Source organism: Culex pipiens, chromosome 3 (genome assembly GCF_016801865.2).
Source record: "Culex pipiens pallens isolate TS chromosome 3, TS_CPP_V2, whole genome shotgun sequence".
Classification (NCBI taxonomy): Eukaryota; Metazoa; Arthropoda; class Insecta; order Diptera; family Culicidae; genus Culex; species Culex pipiens.
The window spans coordinates 146,146,580-146,162,941 of NC_068939.1; the positions used below are offsets into that span (position 1 = coordinate 146,146,580).

General features: G+C 41.4%; 3 protein-coding genes and 1 long non-coding RNA gene across 5 annotated transcripts; 3 read left to right on the forward strand and 1 right to left on the reverse strand.

Moving 5' to 3' along the window:
- Positions 1-3: 3 nt before the first annotated feature.
- Positions 4-1,048, forward strand: LOC120419115 (gametocyte-specific factor 1 homolog). Its single transcript, XM_039581709.2, has 3 exons — positions 4-163; positions 260-611; positions 675-1,048. The coding sequence occupies exons 1-3, from the start codon at positions 144-146 to the stop codon at positions 840-842; spliced, it is 540 nt and encodes a 179-aa protein (XP_039437643.1). The 5' UTR covers positions 4-143; the 3' UTR covers positions 843-1,048.
- On the reverse strand, positions 1,038-1,500 carry LOC120419116 (protein PET117 homolog, mitochondrial). The gene is made up of 2 exons (XM_039581710.2): positions 1,323-1,500; positions 1,038-1,263 (listed from the first exon to the last, which is right to left on the reverse strand). The coding sequence occupies exons 1-2, from the start codon at positions 1,412-1,414 to the stop codon at positions 1,107-1,109; spliced, it is 249 nt and encodes an 82-aa protein (XP_039437644.1). The 5' UTR covers positions 1,415-1,500; the 3' UTR covers positions 1,038-1,106.
- Positions 1,501-5,358: 3,858 nt separating this feature from the next.
- On the forward strand, positions 5,359-9,419 carry LOC120419099 (erythroid differentiation-related factor 1). Its single transcript, XM_039581690.2, has 3 exons — positions 5,359-5,527; positions 5,584-8,660; positions 8,718-9,419. Exons 2-3 carry the CDS (start codon positions 5,584-5,586, stop codon positions 9,286-9,288), a joined length of 3,648 nt encoding a protein of 1,215 aa, XP_039437624.1. The 5' UTR covers positions 5,359-5,527; the 3' UTR covers positions 9,289-9,419.
- Positions 9,420-15,219: 5,800 nt separating this feature from the next.
- Positions 15,220-16,355, forward strand: LOC120419094 (uncharacterized). Of its 2 annotated transcripts, none has more exons than XR_008212553.1 (2): positions 15,220-16,046; positions 16,166-16,355. It is a non-coding gene; the product is annotated as an uncharacterized LOC120419094 (long non-coding RNA). The 2 variants fall into 2 exon arrangements; XR_008212552.1 differs by having other exon boundaries at positions 15,886-16,046; positions 16,173-16,355.
- The last annotated feature ends 7 nt before the right edge of the window (positions 16,356-16,362 follow it).

Below are 16,362 nucleotides of genomic sequence, written 5' to 3' on the forward strand. Positions count from 1 at the left end.
CAAGTTCACTCGCGAATTTTCTCATTGTTCTCCAGTCAGCGAAGCCAAGCGGACATCTTTTGTGTGAAATCCTGTGTAAACTTTGTTTGCGGAGCCATTTTTTCGATTTTTCAACCTATCGAAAACAAATTTGTTTGGTCAACATGAATTTGCAACTTTTGGGGTAAGTTTTTCCTGAAAATGGTTCAATTTGTTTGGAAAACTTTTTTTTCTGTCGCGTCAAAATCTAACCTCAAAATGTTGATGCCCCTCCCGCCAGTGCCGGAAACTGCGACCTGTCGATGCAGGGCTACGAGGACATTGTGGAATGTCCGTACAACCGTGCCCATCAAATTATGTCCTTCCGGATGCAGACCCATCTGTACAAATGCCGCAAGAACCACAAAGACTTGAAATTCGTCAAGTGTCCGTTCAACGAAACGCACGATCTTCCGGAGCCGGAGCTCAAGTACCACAAGACGGTCTGTCCGGACCGGGAAACCTTTGACCGGTACAAGTACTGCATTCGCACTACGGCGGCCACTTTCGTAGCGGAACAGGACCACGCCACGGAAGAGCCCCGGGCGTCGTACGGAATGGACGGTGACGCCGACGAGGAGACCTGGGACCAGGTACCTGGAATGGTCAAGTCTCGTCCAGTTTTGAAGATAACCTTTGTTTTCCTTTTTTTTCAGTACGGTAAAGTCAAGGCATACAATCCGCGGGCTTACGCGTCTCGTCATGCCGTCATTCGGAAATGCACCGGAATGGCCCCGTCCGAAAAGAAGGCTTTCAAAGAGGCAGAACGCAAGCGTCTCGCCGATCTGGGCAATCGATCGGGCCAGAACGCGGAAAATAATTAGAATCCCGGTGAGTTGGGCGTGCTTCGCCCGTTTCTTATTTCTTTTAGTTTCTGTAACTGCTGAATTTAATTGGGTTTCTTTGTTATCGTTGGATGAATTTGAATTAGCTAAAAAGTTACGTTTACGGCAAACGTTCTCTCTGAAACAAAATGTAACATTTTTGTTTCCAATCACTGAATAAATCAAACCAAATCGTTACTACTCTATCAACGACTCGTTTTTATATAACATTTAATACAACTCAGTCAATTCGAAAACTCGACCTCAACTTCCCCCGGCGGCGGCCTGTTGCTCGCGACTCTCCAGCTCCTGTTTCAACTGTTTGGTCAGCTCATTCTGCTGCTGCAGGTTGTAGATGTTTTCGATCTTGCGCTGCTGCTGGCGCTGAATGTCCCGGATGACGCCCTCGTGCAGTTTTGCTCTGGGGGAAACAAACCTTGCTTAAATTTCGTCCGTCGATAGGGTGAAGCAGAAACATACCTGTCCGATGTCTGGCGGTAGTGCACGTAACCGATGGTACCCAGCGAAACGACGCAGGCTCCCAGGAACACCACCTTGGAGGTTGCGGACATTACTTTGCTTTTTCCACTGCGGGGAACGGTTTGTTTTTATTTGAGTGTGTTTGATTTTCTCGATTTTCTTCGCCGGTTACTCAATCTGTCAAAATTATTAAAAAAGAAAACAGCAAAGCAGAACGAAGAATGGCATCGGCTTGCAAAGTCGATTTTTTTTAAATTGCGTACACAGAAAAAATATGGGTAGGGGAACTGCACCTAATGCCAGCGTGCCTCTAATGTTGGTAGGTCAGAAATTTGACATTCAATTAAAGCCATTAAAGCTAATTAAGAGCGAGTTTTTCACCAATGTGTAACAGGTCGTATCGAGGTGCTCCGATTTGGGTGAAACTTTCAGCGTTTGTTTGTCTATCGAGAAATTAAAAGTGAGAGACGTGAAATTTTCCGAGGATTCCGAATATGACAAAATTGAGACCAAAAAGTGCCGCTATGGAGGCCTACAGGGCAAAAACTAACGTTGTAAAATGTTTTTTGTAGAAAAATCAAAAAAACTATGAGAAAAACTGCGATTGGCCAAAAAGTTAATACCGTAGGCTTATAGTCTATGAAATTACCTATCTTTTGACTTATGCGAGTACGGGTGTTGGAGGCTGTTGCAAAAAGATATTAAGGTTATAAAAAAATCAATTTTTAACAGTAATTTGCAAAAGCTATGAGAAAAGTCAAGCCGATCCTGGATGTCTATGGCCCATTTTGAAGTGCTTCAAAAGACCTTTCAAATGCATTTACGAGAGTTGGAATTGATGAAGTTTTACGGAAATGCGAGCAATTTTAAGATTTTTTAGGTTTTTTGGATCACAAACTTCGAAGCCCGTTTTACCCTTGGTTTTACCCAACTTTTCCTTTGTCGTAGAAGGCTCATATTTGGCATGAGTTCATCTCATGTATAGACAAACAAACGCTGAAAGTTTCATCCAAATCGGAGCACCTCGATACGACCTCTAGAACAAACCGAGCAGAATTTACAAATACTGCCTCTTAAATACATGAAAATAAACTTTTTTACGAGGTGAAAACAAAAGTTATAGATTTTCTCATGCTTTTTAATTTTTATACAATTTTATTCGCTTTAGTACGGTATGCTGATCGGAAGGAACGCGGTCAAGAAATGTTGCGTGTTCTTTTCGTGACCCCCCCAAGAAAAGTTGACAGTTCGGTATGAGCGCGATTGACGGTGTGCGCGCTTGAGGTTCTTTCGAGGAAAAAACAAAAAAAAAATAAAAATATTCAAAACTTAAAATTAAATAGATTAAAAGTGTTTATTCAATAACTTTTAACAACAATTATAAACAAAATTAAGAAATCAATAAATAAAAGCAAATTCAGAAATTCTTAAATTCTAAAACAAGAAAAACTAAAATTTAAAAAATATGTTATTATGAAATAAGGAAATTAAAAAAAAACAATGTAATTATGAAATAAGGAAATTCAAAAATTAGGAAATTAGGAAACCAGGGAATTAGGAAATTTAGAAATTATGATATTAGCAAATTAGTACAATAAAGAAAATGAGAAAATTATAACATTATGAAACAAGGAAATAAAGAAATTAGGAAATTAATATGTAAGGATATTAGGAAATTTGGAAATTCGACGCCAACATTTCAAAAAGCATCATGTACAAACCATGCGTTTTGAGAAAAACGCATTTGAATGTTGAGCATCCATTTTCAATTCCCATTTTAATATAAAAGCAAAATAAGATGTTCTAATGATAACAAACGATGGAAAACGTTGCTTTTATTGATACTTGATCATCCAAATTCAATAAAACATTATTTCCGTAATTTTATTTGAGAAAAACAAACATAACTTCTTTTGAAATCACCAACGTTTATATCACCCTGCTGGCATTGAGGGGGACGCTTTATTATGATTCGGTTTTCTTCGCCGAATGTACATGGCGCTTTTTTCATGTTGCTTTTTTTTCGTCACGAGGTTTATGTAGCCTTTTGTTTGACAGGTTGACAGGGCTATATAAACAGGGACTGCTGATGGCAGAGATTTTGTTTATGTTACTTTATTTAAAATCATGATTAAACAGACTTTACTGAAGTAACTTTTGCTCATTTTTGGTGGAGAGGTAGCTTATTAGGAGTACTTTCAGAATATGCAATAACCCAGAAAGTGTCAAAATGTACATGCTGTCTTTTGAAATGTTACCGTCGAATTAGGAAATATTTTTTTTTTAAATTAGGAAACTAGGAGATTAGGAAGTTAAACCATCGGGGTTTGAGTGTACTGGCTCTGCCCATTCGACCTATCACACCCTATAGAGCATTCTACGTGCGTATGTATTGCGTGTACGTACACGAAAATAAAGTGAGGTTAAATTTTGTCAGCCAGCAAAACCAAATGGTGCGCTAGTGTGCGTACGCGAAACGTCATAAAGCTCTATTCTTTATGTAAACTAATGTCAAAAACATAAACAATGACTTTTATATCCCGCCGTTTGACATGGAAGATTTTTAAAACCCGCCAAACAAATCGCAGCAAACTGGTGGTTGCGATGGAAAAAAAAATCTTGTCAAATGTTTGCATTTTTGTTGTCAGTCGCATGGTTCTCGCACGAGCGAATAAACTAGTTCGAATTGTTACAGCATTTGTCTATCGGCAGGACCGTTGGCCGTCGTGTCCAGCACATCGGCAGATCATCGACTATCCGGATCAGTTCACGGATTTGCGCAGAATTTGAACTTGTCTTTGTAATTCACTTGGTTGAATCGAGCGGTGCCATTTACGCGAGCTGTCCGCCACCTTCAAAACAGGAGTTGGCCCCCGTAGGACGGGACCACGAGATGCCCATCGAACTGTGCGTCAACCGTCCGCGGTTTGGCCAGTACGCTGTTTTAATGGTCGTCGAAAATTGTCCAAATTGTCATTGACGCGGGTTATCTGACCGAGGCAGATTCTGAAGCAATCAAAATATCGTTTTTAATTTTGTATCACTTGCTAGTTTAAATTTGCTTTTTCAATTATATACATTTGGTTTTTTTAAACATTTAATATTTAACTGTTCATGGTTTATAAAGCAATCGTGAATGATACTCAAAAAGATATGCGACTTGGACTGGACCTTCGAACGCAGGAGTTAGAGATTGATAACTTATCGAGAAATTTAAAGTGAGAGTGTGTGCGTGCAACATGGAGTTTAACTTCTCAAAGTGCCGTGGTAATCTTCACAGCAACTTCACAGAAAGTTTAACTCCATGTTGCACACACTCTCACTTTTAATTTCTCGATAAAACAGAAAAATGCAGAATTTTCTACTTCAAGAATGATTTTATTTTAGTATCCGAATATTTTTGATAAAAATTAAAGGCTTTGAAGCTTGACAGCGTATTCCGAACATGAACATGATCCGTTTCCTTGACTTGAACTTGCGCGGATTTTCCTAGACCGATAAGAACCGTGGATCCTAAAAAATCTGCACCGGGAACTAACTACGGACAAAGCAGACATCATAGTTGTTGGAATCGGGATCAACCGGTTTCAAGTTCTCCACGGTCAGGCTAGTGTCACTTAGGGCTAACGACCGTGCGGCATCCTTTTCCATCACTCATGCCAAAATTCGTTGGATCTGTCCTATGCCAGGAAGAGCCGGAAATCACGAATAACGGGTAAGGCCATAGATAAAACGAGGACAAACCCCAAAATTCATTCGCTGGTGCGAAAACCGTGCGGCTGAAAACAAAAATGCAAACTTTTGACAAGGTTTTTTTCCTTCGCAACTCAAAGTTTACTTTGATTTGTTTGGCGGGATGATACCAACCCTCATGCCAAACGGCGGGATATAAAAGTCATTGTTTATGTTTATGACATTAGTTTACATAAAGAATTACGGAGGCTTCACTGTAGTCGATGTTTTTTTTCTCGCCCACTTCTCGTTTCGACCAGCTTCGCCAAACCCGTTGCCTAGGCGTGTTGTTTTGATTGCGCATGGCTGTCAAAAGCAGCTGTTGTTTTTGAGTCAGATTCCAGCATGTTCTAGCTGTTTCTTCTCTAGTTTCTTCGCAAGAAGTTAGTTCAGTTTTACGAAAAAGTGCTTAAATTTGCAACAACGCGACTTAATTAACTTATTTGTTTGCGCTGACGAAATAGTAATGCAAGGTAAGTTTTTGAGATGGCTGGTGATTCAGTGAAGATAACGGAGTTCCTCCCGCCAGATGGATTGTTCCAACGACTGCTCGCCGGGCCCGTCTTCGGAGCACGAAAAGGACCAGGTCAAAACGATCGTGCGCTTTCTGAACGTCCAGAGCACGGCACCGTTTGCGCGGCTCAAGTGTAACACCGACCTCAACCTGCCGCCGTCCAACTGGCTGAGCAACTCGGCCGACTCGTACGGGTTGGGTCAGTTTCTGTCGCACCAAGGCGGCGGCTTCAGCAGCTTCCGGATGGCGAACATGTTTCCGGACATCATTGGGTGCGGGGTGGACGTGGTGTCGGACGCGGAGAACATTAAGCGGCTGCTGAAGTTGCCGTACTCGAGGAAGAGTGTGATTTCGATGATTGTGCACCGGGTCGAGAATACGCTGCTGATTGACGAGTTTGACGTGGCCAAGTATCTGCTGCGGCAGGAGGAGACGGAGTGGCACTGGCTGAGGTCGTTTATCTATGATAACATCTTGAACAGTTTGAGCGAAAGTGAGAAGAAGTTGTTTATTCATCCGAAGAGTCGCGAGGCGCTAGCGGCAAAGTATTTGACGTCCAAGTTTCTGTACTACAGCCTGAAGGCCGAGGATGAGCAGGGTGGCTCGGATTATGGGCCGTTGGAGGACGATGATGACGACGAGTGTCGGATGTTTAAACCGCTGCCGTTGGCCGGGCCAGTGCTTCCGGAACCGGACGAGGAAGAACACAGTCCCGATCCGCACCAGAACAAACATGTGTTCAATCGTAACGTGGTGTGGACGTTTGAGGACATTCGGATGTTGATTGGCACCGATATGCCCATCTTTGGTGGCGCGAATCGTCCTTGCATAAGTTTGCGGCTGAGGGACGAGTCTAAGCCGATCAACGTGCTCACCGGGATCGATTACTGGCTGGATAATTTGATGTGCAACGTACCGGAGGTCGTGATGTGCTACCATTTGGACGGTCTTGTGCAAAGGTACGAGCTGTTGAAAACTGAGGATCTGCCCAAGATGGAAAATTCCAAGTTTTCTCCGAAAGTGATAAGGAACGTGGCTCAGAATATTCTCGCATTTTTGAAGGCCAACGCAACCAAGGCCGGTCACACGTACTGGCTGTTCAAGGCGAAGAATGACGAAGTTGTCAAGCTGTACGATTTGACGACTCTCTGCAACAACGCTTGTCCGTCGGAGGCTGCGGTTGAGGAGGAACCCGAAGAAGAGGACCAGCACAATCAGAACCCCTTCACCATTCCGGTCGCGATGCTGCTGTACACGGTCGCCCGTAACATGAAGAATTCGCCGGAGGGAATTTCCGCGACCAAAGCCGGTGCCATCAAGACGCTGCTGGACAACTGCATAAAGCTGTTGCCGAAGGAAAAGTATCCTCAAATCGTGACCTCGTCGCATTACATTCTGTCGGATCTGCACATCCCGGCCGAGACCGACCCTGGGTCGCCCAAGTTCAACACCACGCTGGAGGACGAGGAAGACGATGAGTCTTGTTCGTTGTTTGGCGAGCAGACGGCGAGTTCGTCGCCGCACCCGGAAGAGTACGCCGAGCACACCGGAAACCGGCTGGAAGCGGCCATCAAAAGCATCGAGGAAACGTTGCAGGAGTACAGCGGAAGTGACGGATGGCGGTACAATGCGCGACCTCCGCCGCTGGTGGGTGGTATTGAAGAACGCTGCGAGATTGCGTTGCAACATATCGTTGATGGGTTGAGCTGCCTGCAGTACTTTGATAGCAGCGAAGAGCAGAAAAATCGAGAGAAGGAAAAGGCCGAAGAAAAGCGCAAGATTTACCACGAGGAAACCCATCCGAACCTGGCGAAATCGGAAGATCCGATACCGCTGCCGTACAGTCCGCTCAGGCCGGAACCGGAAATGGCCAACCCGGACGAGCCGATTCCGATGGCGTGGCGAGAAGACGCGGAAGGTCCGCGGGAGTGCGCAGCGAAGAAGCAGCTGAAGAAGAAGAGCAAGCGTAAAATTGAGAAGAAGCGGGTCACCGCCGACGGAACGGGTACGGAGATTGACGCACGATCGCTGCTGCTGAAGGGTGAAATCGGAGTCGTCAAGTCGTGGAACGTGCACCTGAAGATATTGCTGTTTGAGAAGGCATGCCTCACTTATGCCACGCTGGCCGAGCGGTTCTACGCGCAGGAACAGTACGGAACTTCGCTGCGGTTCCTGTACGCGGCCATCCGGTGCCAGCAGGTGGTCACCAAGTACATTTCGTGCGTATCGTCGCAGCGGAGTTTGCTGCTAGGTCGGATAGGCGATTGCTTCTTCCAGCTGGCGAAGAACTGGGCCAAGATTCGCCAGTATTTGGAGGAGTTTGAGCAGGAGAGTCGCGTCGATCAGTTGATAATGGAGGAGCTGGTGAAGGATATTGGGAGTGAGGTGGAACACTCGCTGCCCCTGCCGATGGAAAACGTTGAACAGCTGATGGTCACGAGCTGCGGCTGTTACGAGGCTGCCATCGAGTGTGCGTCGAAGGACGCCCGGGACGAGCTGAGTCGTCGGTTGGGCAGCGTTCGGAACGAGCTCGGCGTCAAGTACATGCACTGGGCCCAGGAGGAGTATCAAAAGTGGACCGAGTCGAAGCGGGAAGGCGAAGATTCGGAACCACTGTACCAGGTGTTGGCAAGAAAATCTTACGACTCGCTGCAGAAAGGAGTCGCGCTGTTTGAGGAAGCAAACGATGCTACGAATTTGGCATTTTTGCTGTGCAACATGGGTCGCTTTATGCGGTTTCGGGCGCACATCCATCTGGTCGGGGAAACGCCCAACAACGTGCACCTGCAGAAGAAGTTCTACCACGAAGCGTTCGCGTTCTACCAGCGAGCGCTGGGCGTTCTGGGCACTCGGAAGGAAAACCCCGACCTGTGGTCGCTGGTCACGTGGGAGCTGTCGACCGCGACCTTCAACCTGGCCAAGCAGCTGCAGGACCATAGCACAATCGACCAGGAGGGCGCCCCCCAGAACGCCGATGAACTCGAGCAGGAGGTTGTTGGAATGCTTCAGCGAGCGCTTAAAATCTGCGACCAAGAGCAAACCGGTCCCCGCCAGGTGCTGTACTCGTTCCGAGCTGCGCTGATTCATCACAGGTAAGATGGCTGGTACGTTTAACAAAATTTGAGTTATTAATAACTTCTTCCCCCCAGAATCGCCTCCTACCACCACTTCTCGTTCCGCTCGGCCGCCGAGGAGAACCGCCGCAAGACCACCCTCCAGCTGTGCAAACTGCACTACGAGAAGGCGGTCGCCATCTTCGAGAGTCTCAGCGAACCCCAGGAATACCTGCGCATCCAGATGGAGCGGATCGCCCTGCAGGAGTACCAGTGCGAGCTCGCCCAGACCATTCCGGCCAAGCTGCGGCAGCTGCAGCAGGCGCTCGAGCTGTGCAAGCAAAGCCGCGCCATGATCGAGTGCTTGGCCAGCGCGAAATGTGGCGGCGCCAACGTGGACCGCGACGAACTGCAGAAACTGCTCGAGCTGTTCGAGAAGCGCCTGCAGGTGATTCTGCGCACACTGACAAAGCTGTGCCAGCTGGCGGCTAAAAAGCCCGAGAACGATCGGCTTGCGGCGCACTACAAGACGCTATTTGGGGCAACGTTGCGACGACCGGTTAGTGACGCTGGCTCAGATTCCGCCCACAACGTGATTAAGGAACATGCCTTACATCTTGTAAACGTGCTGCAGAAAATTTGTGATCTAGATAAGACCGAAGGTTAAACCACGTTTTACACAAACTAACACACTTGTGCATTTTTAAGATATTAAGCCGTTGATCGCTTTTAAACTTCGTGTTATAAAAACAGGTACTCAAGAATAAAAACTCTTAATATTGTTCAAAACAAAATCATGTATTATTCTTTGAAATTCAGCATATGAATCACCTTCAACCCGTAATCAAAAAACAACGCGACATTGAAAACAACAACATCCATAAACCAAACCTCACAAAATTTCCCAAAAGCCGATGACCCACATTCTATTTTTTCCTGCGACACTTCCTCTTATGTCGTCGCGTCACACACCGTTGTCATGTCATGCTCTGCTGTGTTTTGCGTCGGCTCTTTTCAACATAGACGACGCGCCACCACGCCGTTTTCGCGCGCGGCTTAAAATTAGATGCCGGCATTTATGAATGGGCAAGGACATTGCCGCGGTAACGACGGCCTGCCAGTGAGGATGGCATTGGCAAACAAACCAACAACAACAAAAAATCATAAAACGAAAATTAGGAGCGATGGGAAACGTGTGACCTTGTGTCGCGATAATTTGGCAAAATGTACGGAAATTTGTGTCTTTTATCATTGGATTTACAAAGTTTTCTCTTTTCAAAAATTGATACAACATTACCGTCCACCATCAAAGAGCACACATTTTAATTCAGATTGGAAATGTATCATTTTTGAACAATTGAACAAAAGTTTTGAAAATTTCTTAGTTTTTTTTTTATGAAAAGCCCAACTTATCACCTTTCTTTTAGAACCTTTAAAACATAGCGAGCTGAAATTGGTACCGCCATTCTGGTGCCTTCTGTTTTGGACCATCCTATCTCGGATAGAAACAACCTAGTCGCCAAACAAAAAAAAATACACGGGTCTTATTATATAGCCAAGCAGTAAACAAGCCTAATTTGTGCCAAATCCGAGTACTTTTTAGCTATTTCCTGCTGGTTTGACGTAGAATTGCTGTATACAAAAATGGTAGATAAACAGCCAAAAATAAAACCGCCGATTTACGATAAAAAAAGAAAACATACCCCAAAAATTTATTTGTACAGTACTTGTTCGGTAACTGGGCTGAGAACGTAGCCCAGTCACCGAATGCTGCGCGTTAACTGGGCTGAACGAAAAATAACGAGAGGATCATCGATGCATAATATTTTCCAGAAGAAATATAAAAATAAAAGTTAGTCAAATATATTTATAATGCTTACTTTTCATATTTTTTTGATTGTGACTTGAAATTATATAAAAGTTTGTAAAAAGATTTTTATTTATTAAACAAGATTTTTGCATCCAGTAACCCCTCGGTCATTTCGGTTTGTTTTGGTTTTTTGACGTTTGTCGGATTTTTAACTGTGCTACGGCCCAGTTATCGAGCGCCCAATTAAAAGGCAGCCCGGTTAAACAACGCACAGTTACCGAACAACTACTGTATTCGAATAGTATTTACAGAAATTTTGATGAAGTACACCGTTTTTTATTAATTTTCCATTTTTTCCATAAGTGACCAGTTCTGAAATAGTAGTTTATGCAACAAGTTGCAAAAAGAGGATTTTTTCAGCACGAGTCGTACATTTCTCCAACGAGGTTCACCGAGTTGGATAAATACGAAGAGTGCTGAAAAAATCAAGTTTTGCAACGAGTTCCATACAACATTTTTTGCAATTCCAAAAAATACACAAGGAGTGAAATTTTATGTAAAATTTTCATGTATTTTGTCAATAAATCGTTTAAATAAAAAAAAATGTTGAAAAGTGTTACTTTTCGAAACAAGTGCTGAAAAGTTCAACTTTTCAGCACCCATTTGAGTGCTGAAAAGTAGAACTTTTCAGCATTTATTTTGAAAAGTGTTGCTATTCGATTCTGTTATTTTTGGTACAGAAAAGTAGGCTATTTCGTCGTTCAAGAATGACAGGAAATGTAAATAGTTTCACGACGGAATTGCAAAAATATCTTTTGTTAACTGATTACTGTTGAATCAACGCTAAACGTCAATTTTTGGTTTATTTTTAATTGAAATAGCAAAAATCACGGAAGATTTATTTTTTAACTGAAATTAGGCCGTTCAAATATTTTTTTAAGTTTATGTCCCTCAGCTCTGACCAAAGTCAGGGGGGGGGGGGGGGGGGTGTGTGGCAAAAAAAATATAAAAATTTAAATTACAAGCCTAGGTTTCAACATTTGGATGAAAAAAGGGTTTCAAAATGCATTTTACATGCGTCCAATTGCTTTTCAATCATTAGTTCTCAAAATACAACCCTATCAAAAGTTATTAGCACTTAAGTGTTATTTATGCACTTTTTGAAGGCCGGATCTCAGATATTTCAATGAAGATGATGTCCAGGTCCATCACGCGACCTGTCGATAGTTAGATAATCGAAAGACCTTTCAAATGAGCCTAGAACATCAAGGATCTGACCACCTTATCAACCGTTATTAGCACTTAAGTGTTATTTATAGACATTTTGGAGGCCGGATTTCAGATATGGTGATAGAAATATTGTCTGAATCTTCCATGCGAACTATCGTTAAATAGGTTTTTTACCAGACCTTGCCGATGAGCCAGAAATATTGAAGGTCTGCGAACCCTATCAAAAGAAATGAGTAATAAAGTTGATTTGTTAAACTATTAAGGCTAGTATGCAGATCGGAAGGAAAGGGGTCAAGAAACAGCTTTACGAACAGCGGAACAAAGGAGAGGGAGCGATTTCTTGGGGCTTTTCTTCACCCTCTCCCTTTAAGCGGTATACGCACTTCGGAAGGAACCGGTCAAGAAAAAAATCAAATGGGCAGCAGCGGCAAGTCAGAGAGGGTGAACAAAAGCCCCAAGAAATCGCTCTCTCTCCTTTGTTCTGCTGTTCGTAAATCTGTTTCTTGACCCCTTTCCTTCCGATCAGCATACTAGCCTTTAAGGGGGAATGTTGCTATTTTTACTGAATGAATTGACTTTATGAATGTGAGGAAGGCACCAACCACCTAAAGGTGGATTAAGCGAAGTTTTTTTTTTTTTTAAAAAATAAGGGTCATTCCAGGTCAACTGAGTACACTTTTGCAGGATTATTACGGACGGCGCAGATCGCGCGGATGGCGCGTTTTGTGCGTTTTGCGCGGATTTGGCACGGATTTGCTGGCTAATTTTGCTCATGCGCGGATTTCGCGCGGATGGCAATTTTGATAAATAAAAGAATTGAGAGAGATGGAATTACTTTCAAGTTATTAAGAGAGATATTATCAGGAATTACGATAATTTCTTTTTTCCTTTGAGTGCAAGAATTTCATAATTTTTATTCATTGAATTTTCTTCTGAAAATGTTTGTTTGTATTTTCTTAGTACAAAACGTCGAAAAATGAAGATGAAGATTATGTAGAAATTATTTTTCATATGTTTCTTGTCATTTCTTAACATCTCCGGCTCTGAATATTCAATTTCTTTTGAGTTTTGAGTGATGATTTTTATCCTTATTTATTTTTAATTTTATACTGGATTTATTCAATTTTTAATTTTGTAAATCAAATATTACAAACTATTCCCGAAGATATAGACATTAGAATGTGTAACAAAAACTATTATTGGGGCTTGTTCTGGTGGGCGCCAAATATGAGCTTGATTGGACGTAACAGAAGCTGGCCTCCAGTTTCGAATTTTGGAATGGAATTTAATCGGTAGAAATATTTTTTTTTCTAAATTTAAACATTCTTGGCGAAAATAAAATGATCAGAACATTCCAAATTCAAAGCTTCAGAAATTCAAAAAATCTAAAAAAATAGTTTTAATAGTTTTTATTATGACATAAAAAAATCAAAATACATATTAATTTTTTTTCGAAATTTCTAAAATCGTAATTTAAAAAATCTGAAATTTCAAAATTCAAAATTTTATCAATCTGAAATTCAAAATACCTAAAATTTTGTTAATCGAAAATTTGAAGATTTAAAAAAATCAAAATTTAAAAACTAAAAAATATCAAATTCAAATAAGGCTGGTACAAATATTTTTAAAAGTTTTTGTCACCCCCTCCCTTCAAAATTGGCCCGAAAAATGAGGGGGCAAAAAAATATTTTTACAATAAACTTCAAAATTTCAAAGAATATTCAAGTGCAACCAACTGAAATCAAATTAAAATACATTCTCCTGCGTTTAAAATCATTTTTAGCATGTTTGGGTTTATTCAAAAATCTTAAGATTTTTTGAAAATTTTCGATGCAAAATCTTTTTTTTTCGATACAATTTTTGTTTTTGTCAGATCTTAGATTTTTTGAAAACTAATGATTGCAAAACAACTGAACTAGTGTAAATGCATTTTAAAACACTTTTTTCATTTAAATGTGAAGATTATGGCTTGTTATTTAAATTTTTATATTTTTTTATTTTTTTGCCCCCCCCCTTGACCTCGGCCAGGGCCGAGGGACAAAAACTTTTTTAAATATTTGCATCGGCCAATATAGAAAAAAAATCTCCAATCTAAAATAATTTTAGTATTCTTAAGCTTATAGATTCTAAAATTCTTAAATTCTAAAATTCTTAAATTCTAAAATTTTTAAATTCTTAAATGTTTTTATTTTTAACTTCTTAGTTCTTAAATTCTTCAATTCCACAATTTTTGAAGTCCTATTTTGTGTAAGAGATTTTGAAATTATGAGAAGACATTATTTTAATTATCGGAAATTAAATTTCTTTCGGAGTGAAATTTTAGCGAGGATTTTGGATTACAAACTGTATAAAAATTCTTAGATTTTGAATATTTAGACTTTCGAAATTTAAAATTTTATCATATTATAATTTTAGATTTTGATTTAATTTTGAGGTTATATTTTTGAAGTTAAATTTTTAGGTTTTTAAATATTGTATTTTCTATTTTGAAGATTTTTTTTTTAATGTCCCTTGCCTAGACCGTCTCTTGAGGATTTTTTAATGGATTTATTGCTTTCATTCTTTTGGAGCCTTTAAACTAAAACGAGTTTTTAATCAAATACTTTCTGAATTAGTTTTTCTTCATTATATTTTTTTTTATGTTGGTCGCGATATTTTTTTATATGGCGTGGATTTCGCGCGGTTTCGGATTTTAGGTCGGCGCGGATTTTTTTTTCGACTCTCCCGTAACAACCCTGCTCTTGGGCTCGACCTTCACCGATTTGGACCAAACTCTATTTTTGGCACCGCCCTCTTTTTTGACGATTTTATTGAAAACTTTTTTTTAAATCATAACTTTGCAACTGTTTGATCCAAAGAATTTCTACAGGTTGCATTTCATAGAAAATTGTCCAAGGAATTCGATAAAAATAAAATTTTAACCCTTTCTAAAAATGTATAACATGATAGGTTTTCTTGCAAAAACCACCCTTTTTACAATCTTGCGGATATACGCCAAAATCATTCTTTTAGCATAACTTTGGAAGTACTTAACTAAAGTTGCTGATTTTAAATAGAGACCTATGGGACCCCAAGACGGATCGAATGAGACTAAAACGGTCAAAATCTGGTCCGGAGATAATCGAGTGACAATTTTTTTGTCCACATACCTAAACACATCCACACAGACATTTGCTCAGGACATGATTCTGAGTCGATATGTATGCGTGAAGGTGGGTCTACGAGGTCAAATTAATAAGTTCATTTTTAGAGTGATTTTATAGCCTTTCCTCAGTAAGGTGAGGAAGGCAAAAACCTAGTGAACTAATTTCGCGCCAGTACAATTAACTTGGACTAAAATTATAATTGAATGTAGGAGAATCTGCCAGGATTCTCCTTTTTTTACAAAATTATTAAAATGAAGAAATAATGACACAATAAAAAAAAAAACATTGTTAAACAATCACCTCCGAATAAAGGACAAATCGTCACTGCTCCAATCGTTTTTTTTGTTTGCAAGAAAATTGTCGAGAAAAAAAATCAACCTGCTTTTCTACAAGCTAATTTGGCACCATTCCCAGAATGCCGATACGCTCTTCTAGCTCGGTCAGCGTCATCCGCCTGACCGCCTCATAACAGAAGCTGAATCTCGTTCGTCTGGCGCGTAAATAAAAGTGAAACATTTTCTCGCAAAACCCCGTTCAAGTTCAAGGTCATTCGACCACGTTGGCCCTTAATCGTTCACGTTCGTGTGATAGCGGAAATAACGGCTTTTAAAAACATTTACAAGTGGAAACACTTTTCAGCACTCCTGTGAACATCCCACGCGGACAAATGAGCTAATCAGCGGCAACGAGTCTTTAAACGGAGTCGGACAACGGACAGCTAACTGATTGGCGGCTGTCGTTACACATATTTTCTGTCGTCGTTTTAAGAAGAAATTTCCGTTGAGCACAAAACATGGACACAAACTGTTGTTGTTTGATGTTTGTGCACTTTTTTTTTGTCTGATTTTCTCTATTGACTATTTTTAAAACCTTTTTTTTTTGTGCTCTCTCGTTTGAGCTTGTTTTGGGTTTCACACGATTCACAGCCGAACACGGTGAGCTGAGCTGTGAACGACTATATAATTTATATCGAATTTGTATATTGCGTGAAGCTTTTCTCTTTATTGCTGTATTTGTCACGAAAGAACGGGACGTGGTGAAATAGAGAGAAGAGATAGTCAACCTGGTCCGGATGGGAAATGATCGTGGCGCAGTTGAGATCAGGACGTCGGCTCGAGAGGATCAAAGATTTTTAAAAAGTTCAAAAGTTGTCTAACCAAGTGATTAAATATGGGTAAAGGCAAAGGTGGTGGCGGAGGTGGTGCCGGTGGAAACGCAGCTGCTGCTGCCGGAGGCAATGTAATTATCACACACGTGGAACCAATCCTATCGGTTGTGATCGTTCATAACCCGTGAGATTGGTTCTAAACCGAAATGTCCTTCGGCGACGGATTCACTCCATTTGAGCCTGGTTTCAGCAAAAAGGCGGCGCAGCCAAATCAAAAGGTGGAAATGACAATAAAGGTGCTGCTGGAGGTAAGGGAGCAGGAGACAAGGGAGGAAAAAAGGGTGGCAATAAGAAGTAGCGACGGCAGCGTCGTCAGCTTCAATCCCTTCCCCGGCCAACACCCGCAGCTGACCGCGTTCCGGAAGCGGTGAACTGGACAACCTGATG

What these genes read in the sequence shown, in the direction of transcription:
- LOC120419116 (XM_039581710.2), bottom strand. Translation starts at nt 1,414, where the DNA reads ATGTCCGCAACCTCCAAGGTGGTGTTCCTGGGAGCCTGCGTCGTTTCG. An exon ending in TACCGCCAGACATCGGACAG is followed by an intron (nt 1,264 to 1,322) that starts GTATGTTTCTGC and finishes TGTTTCCCCCAG; the next exon opens with AGCAAAACTGCACGAGGGCG.
- LOC120419099 (XM_039581690.2), top strand. Translation starts at nt 5,584, where the DNA reads ATGGATTGTTCCAACGACTGCTCGCCGGGCCCGTCTTCGGAGCACGAA. An exon ending in GCTGCGCTGATTCATCACAG is followed by an intron (nt 8,661 to 8,717) that starts GTAAGATGGCTG and finishes TCTTCCCCCCAG; the next exon opens with AATCGCCTCCTACCACCACT.
- LOC120419115 (XM_039581709.2), top strand. Translation starts at nt 144, where the DNA reads ATGAATTTGCAACTTTTGGG. An exon ending in ATGAATTTGCAACTTTTGGG is followed by an intron (nt 164 to 259) that starts GTAAGTTTTTCC and finishes CCCTCCCGCCAG; the next exon opens with TGCCGGAAACTGCGACCTGT. An exon ending in ACGAGGAGACCTGGGACCAG is followed by an intron (nt 612 to 674) that starts GTACCTGGAATG and finishes CTTTTTTTTCAG; the next exon opens with TACGGTAAAGTCAAGGCATA.